Source organism: Carassius carassius, chromosome 40, assembly GCF_963082965.1.
Source record: "Carassius carassius chromosome 40, fCarCar2.1, whole genome shotgun sequence".
NCBI classification, from domain to species: Eukaryota; Metazoa; Chordata; class Actinopteri; order Cypriniformes; family Cyprinidae; genus Carassius; species Carassius carassius.
In genome coordinates this window covers 15,569,919-15,576,331 of record NC_081794.1, presented here as the reverse complement: position 1 = coordinate 15,576,331, position 6,413 = coordinate 15,569,919, and the positions used below count along the sequence as shown (strand labels likewise).

The window sequence follows — 6,413 nt, the reverse complement described above, 5'->3', positions numbered from 1 at the left end:
GAAAATCCTGCCACCATTTCATCAACATGATGATCCATACCTACTTGTCTTTATTTCTCATGTGGAACACACAAGAAGTCGTGAAGAATGTTAGGGACTGACAGCATTTGCCATCTTTCACTGTCATTGCATTATTCTCATAGGCTACTATGAAATGTGAATTTTTCAAATCCTGATATCCTGCCTAACTTTTCATTTTATGTAATTTTAATGACGGAATACAAAGAATCCAGTGTTGTTGTGAAATTATGTTACAGTTTAAATTCACAGAATTACAGAAGCAGATATTTGAGAACACTACAGTATGGGTAACATTTCGTTTAAACAAACTCAGTATTTTTGCATAATCGTCTAATCTCTCTCACTCGCACTTTCTGTGACGTTAAGGGGGCGTGCGCCTTTCAGTACATTATCAACGCATCGAACGCAGATTGGGCGACATCCTCCACGTGACTCACATCATCCAATCAGCGGCTATCTCATTTTCATCTCTCTAATGTGAGTTCTGAAAAATGATGACGTGAAGCGATGTAGTCTTGCTGTGTTGTCACCATCTGTTTGCACGGGAACAAAGTGCTTCAAAGCAAACATGATGAAATAAACAGACGTGTCAAGTCTCGGAAAACGGCAAGGCTACATTACATTAGGGCTCCAGAGCTGAAATTACAACCAGAGGGAAATAGCGCTATTTTATTTTCGTAATTACGTAACGTTACTGTAAAGTTTCTGCGTGATTCGGGAAGACTCTTGCGCAATATTGTACAGTAAGTGACCAGTGCTTTGTCCCATTTAAATAACAACAACGGAACACTTTCAGAAGTTTTGTTGATCTTTCACACTCAGCATATCGATGCTTTCTTTACATGTTCTCTGATTTTTTTATAGTCTGTGCGTCTGAATGTCAGTGAACGTAATGCAATTTTAAACCCGTATGTGCATTTCCACGTGTTTGGTGTCTGACAGTAAGTGCGCAATTGTTGTGAGTGTCCGTCCAGTGCGCGAGGATGAACGTGGGCACGGCGCACAGCGAGGTCAATCCAAACACGCGAGTGATGAACAGCAGGGGAATATGGCTCTCATATGTGCTTGGCATCGGCCTCCTACACATCATATTGCTCAGCATACCGTTCGTCAGCGTTCCTGTGGTCTGGACCCTCACCAACCTCATCCACAACTTGGTAAGAGCTGCTAAATCACATCAGGCCAGAAAGTTTAACTGCCAACTTAATATTAACATAGTTTACTGTATTACGTTTTTAGGTAGTGGTCGTTGTTTTGCTAAATCAGCGCCGTACAAAAATAGAGTATAATTAAAAAAGGTACCAAAATTACTATCAAATCAAGCTCTGAAATGTATTTTTTAAAGACTATGAACTTCACAGGCCTTCACAAGATATGCAAAATTATTAATATGACATATTGACTGAATTTGTAAATATCCATTAATGCAGTAATTTATCATACAAAACAAAATATGCTCAAACTGTGTTTGTCCTTACTGCAAGTTAACTTATTTTTGTGTAGTTTGTATATACTTTTATGGCTATATGTTTTTAATACTATTTTATATTATTGTTTAATATAGTCTTGTGTTGTATCTTTTATATATATATATATATATATAATTATATATATATATATATATATATATATATATATATATATATATATATATATATATATATATATATATATATAAACTTTTTGTAGCTTGTTTATAGTTCACCATCCATCTAATTAGATAAGCATCGAAGTGACAGTTAAATTTCTACATCTTGAATTTTTTATTTTTTTATTTTTTTGCTGTGTACATCCAAAAAAAGACATGTGAAGCATTTTTCCTCCTGTTTACAAGTTGGTTATTGCTATATATTATACTATTGTTAAGGCCTGTACACTCTGATAACTAAAGTTTTAAGAAACTTTCTAATTCTTTGAGAATAGAAGTCCAAAGCTATAATGATAATGACAGGAACAATATATTTGGAATCACATTTATTTAATGTAATTATACAAACATAGACAGCTAGTCAGAATCCACTTGACTTTTAAGAGCTTGAGCATTCGAAGTGGCGGGCAACATAATAACTATATAATAAATATAACATTATCATGCATTGATGTGATGATGCTAAAATGGACAGGTGTGAACAGGCCTTAACTACAGTATAAACAGTAGCATTGTTATTTCCTGTTGTTACAACCCGTAACAGATCTGCAACTGATTTTGGCTAACAGTCTGCCAGTAGAAAACCATCGCGTTAGTTTCACAGTGTAAATGTAGCACAGATGATTTCTTAAGAGCTTCTTAAGATGCAGAGGCTTAAAATAATCATTTGTTTTGTGACAGTCCCCAGCTGCAGAAACTCTGAAACGGCAAAAACGGCCCGTTCAGTTGCTGACTCCAGGTTCTGTAATTTCAGCCAGTGTTGGTCTAACAGAACCATCCTGTATCGCCTTTCTTAGCCGTCCTGCTCCCAAAACGGATCAGCTCTTGCTGTTGTCCTAAGAGTTTCACAACATCTGATAGAGCTTTGGAGAATTGTACCAAAGGTCATGATGTCCTGTGACTGTCTTTCTGCCATAGTGCATGTATATCTTCCTACACACGGTAAAAGGAACGCCGTTTGAGACTCCAGACCAAGGCAAGGCCCGGCTTCTGACTCACTGGGAACAGATGGACTACGGGGTCCAGTTCACCGCCTCTCGAAAGTTTCTCACCATCACCCCTATTATACTGTAAGAGTGTTTGCCTTTGCTCTGTGCTGTAAGATGCTTGGTTCTGCATGTCATGCTAATTTGTCCCTTTTGGTTGTGTTCTGCACAAGTACTGAGAAGGCTTTCATACAGTAGCTTGCTCTGCATGACCATAAGCAAGAGGCATCGATGCTGACTTCCTGTGGTGTCTGCTGGCAAGGAGAGCCGGATTTAGAAGCAGTTAGTCAGTCAGTCAGGTCATTTACTCTACTCTTTATTTCTCTCTAATGTCTTCTCCTCTCATATTGTGAGGGTGTATCTGTTGGTTACAGTGAGGAATAATGAGGTTTGTCTTGATTTTACAGCTGTTCTTAATGTTAACATGAAACAGGACCTCAAAAACCTTTTATTTTAAAATGTGCTTGCGTTTAAAAAAAAAAGGTGAAATTGTGATGCTGTGTAAAAACACATTTAATCTATTTCAGAGAGACAAGATATATGAAAAGAAAAAAAAAAGTGAGTGAGACTTCCCTGCTGACAAAACCAGAATGAGTCTTGTTTGCAAACTGGTGTATAGCAGGAGAAAAGTACTTCAAGCCCCTCTAAAACAGCCTGACCAGTCTGAGAGGGCAGCTGAGATCAGCAAACCAGGTTTAAGATATTGTTTTCAGCTGGGTTGATTACAGAAGTTAATGATGAAAAGCGGGCATTACATAGTAGCAGTGGTATTTTAGAATTATTTATATACTATTATACTGTTAACAGATATTTCAAACTAGCGTTAATCAGTTTAGTTTTCATTTTGGTTTTAGCTGCTTTTTCCAAATGTTCTGTTATTTTTCTATTTAGCTTTAATATATATATATATATATATATATATATATATATATATATATATATATATATATATATATATATATATATATATATATATTTATTTATTTTTTATTTATTTATTTATTTTTTTTTAAGTAAACTCCAATTTCAGTTAGATGCCAAAGTCAAGTTTGTTTTTCCATCTAATATTTGCATTTTTTTTTAAATTCCAGCATTGTCAATTAAAACAGTTGCATAGTAAAGACAATGTACATTTGCTACAAAATTGTCTTAAAATCTATCTGACTATTGGTGAAGTTTGCTGGATGTACTGTGTATTATCCTGCTTTTTGCACTGCTACTTGCCACATAAGTAAATAATTAGACACAAAATATTGATTTGAGTTATACTTTATTGCAAAGGTTCCACAAACAAACGGCTTTGAGCCTAGATGATGTTCAGACAAGACGGACGTAATATGCAGTCATATCACTAATACCACTACTTTTCACCAAGACGAGGATATTAAATGTTATTTGAGAACAAAGCTTTTTAAAAAAAAAAATCATATCTGTTTATTTTATTAAATCCATTACAGCATTCGAAACGTTGGGAACAAGTAGAACATTCCAATAATATTACTGCAGGCCTACTATTAACAAAGAAGTCTGCTGGATTTATTTTACAGTAAATACAGTCGATAACTGAGGTTCAAGATGATAACAGGTGCATTTGAATGAAACAATAGAGTGTGCTGTGATGTAAATGAAGCAGAAGCCTCAAATACCCGGATGAGCGGTATGACATTTGCTGTTGCTAATCAGGAAAAACACACAATGTTGCGGCTGACCAATCAGAATCAAGTTATCCATAGAGCTGTGTAATAACATAATCCAAATAGCCTGCAGTGATGTAAAAAAGGGAATTTTAATAAATTAGTGTATAATATTATATTATAAACAGTTTTTTCTTTAGAATAGCATGCAACATACTAGAAATGTTCAGTAAGAAAGTAAATATATCTCATTTTATACTGATCTGATTTTATATTGATTTGAATCATATATGTATGAAAAGCATTCTGTTACAGCTTAAGGAAACCACATCCTGTGTTTCCTTTAGATGCAGTCTTGTGCTGTGCTTGCTTGAGCAACTTCTGTAGCCTCTGCATCTGTGCATCTCATGCTATCTGACATCTGACTTGTTCTTGTCCTTCCCCTCTACAGGTACTTCCTGACCAGTTTCTATACGAAGTATGACAGGGTCCACTTCATCATCAACACCATTTCCCTGCTCACTGTGCTTATCCCCAAACTGCCTCAGTTCCACGGGGTCCGTCTCTTTGGGATTAATAAGTACTGACGAGGCTTTGATCTTCAACACGAGGATGTGTGGCCACTTGTTCTGTGGGAATAAAAAAGGGGAAATTTAGAGCTTCATTGGATGCTTTGCTGCGGTGGCCGGACAATCTGCTATGGTATCACTTTTATTGATGCTTTTTTGTGTAACGTTCAGTAGATACAAACACATTTGTAGAACCACCAACAGAATGCAGCAAAAGAAGGTCTTTGGATATGTAAGAACCACTGTTACGGACTGTATTGAAACAGAATGTTGGTTAACAGTGTTATCTATGCCATTGGGAACCATGTGTTAGATTTCAGTCACTTTGGCAGAAATGTTGCATTGATGCAATGAATCAGATGGGTCCAAATAGGCTGATTCTTAACTGTTACTTAACTGTTGAGTCAGTACTTCCCAATGTTCAGCATAAGGTGTTTAGCAAGAGAAAAAAGGTTCTGTTTTCTAAAGAAAGTGTACAAGGCTATTCTTAGCACAGGTGCAAAAGACTGGCTTCAATCCAATAGTTGGACAGTGTTGGATTCATGTAACAACCAAGAAGAGTGGACTTTGATAGGGAATATTGGATCAGATAATTTTTCCCCTAAGAGAGAAACTGCAGTCTAACTGTACATATAACATTTGGACCCTAATATGTCTCACTGGACACTTCATGTCCAGGTCTTAGTGAGGATAGATTAAATGTTAATGCAGTTTACTAAGGTACAGAATATTTCTGTGAAGCATCATGAAAATGTGAATAAGATTATTAAATGCTTATTGTTAACGGCCAATCACAATGTCTGTCTCACAAAGGCAGCAACTGAAACTGAATTTTTTAAAGCAAACCTGTCACAGTACAGATCTACAGATTTTACTAAATATGTAGTTTGGTCTACATGCGTCTTGTCTGTGAACAGCAGTATGGACTGATGACAGGCCCACTGATATGCATTTTGCATGGCCATAACACGCAAGATTAACTAAAGATTGTATATATATATATATATATATATATATATATATATATATATATATATATATATATATATATATACAGTATAAGAGACTTTTATTGTTAAATACAGCTTTTCAATACTGTCATATTTAGTAGCAGTTTGTTATATCAGCGTCTCAGTTGTGCTCAGTGTGGAGTGTTTTATTGTTGCCCTCTCTTCGATGGTATGCATTACAGTCAGGAGCAATGCCTTATCTAGCAGATCAGTTGACCTTGGTCTATATTTTTCCCTTATCTTAGTTTGCGTTATCATATTTTGTGTTTCTCAACATTTTATAAGAGATGCGTGTTTACTGTTGACATGATCAGTATTTGGAATAATACTTATTATGGAAAATGTATTTTGCAAATAGCTTTATTACAGTCAATGATTACTTCATAATGGATTTGTTGATGGTACCTTTTGCAATTTTGTTTAATGCAATTGCAGATCACCAAGCGCAAGCGTTGAATCTTTATATTTTGGCAACTGTAAGAAGAAGTTTTCTCTGGTTTGAGAATTTATCATGTTGTGGTAATCTGAGGTGTTGCTGTAACGTG

The 6,413-nt window shown here is 35.5% G+C and overlaps 1 protein-coding gene across 2 annotated transcripts; it reads left to right on the top strand.

Moving 5' to 3' along the window:
- Window positions 1-514: 514 nt before the first annotated feature.
- LOC132122199 (ORM1-like protein 3) lies at window positions 515-5,573 on the top strand. 2 transcript variants are annotated; one of them, XM_059532174.1, is made up of 4 exons: window positions 515-764; window positions 964-1,178; window positions 2,588-2,739; window positions 4,741-5,573. In XM_059532174.1, the coding sequence occupies exons 2-4, from the start codon at window positions 1,005-1,007 to the stop codon at window positions 4,874-4,876; spliced, it is 462 nt and encodes a 153-aa protein (XP_059388157.1). In that variant the 5' UTR covers window positions 515-764; window positions 964-1,004; the 3' UTR covers window positions 4,877-5,573. The 2 variants fall into 2 exon arrangements, with proteins under 2 accessions (XP_059388157.1, XP_059388158.1); XM_059532175.1 differs by having other exon boundaries at window positions 886-1,178.
- The last annotated feature ends 840 nt before the right edge of the window (window positions 5,574-6,413 follow it).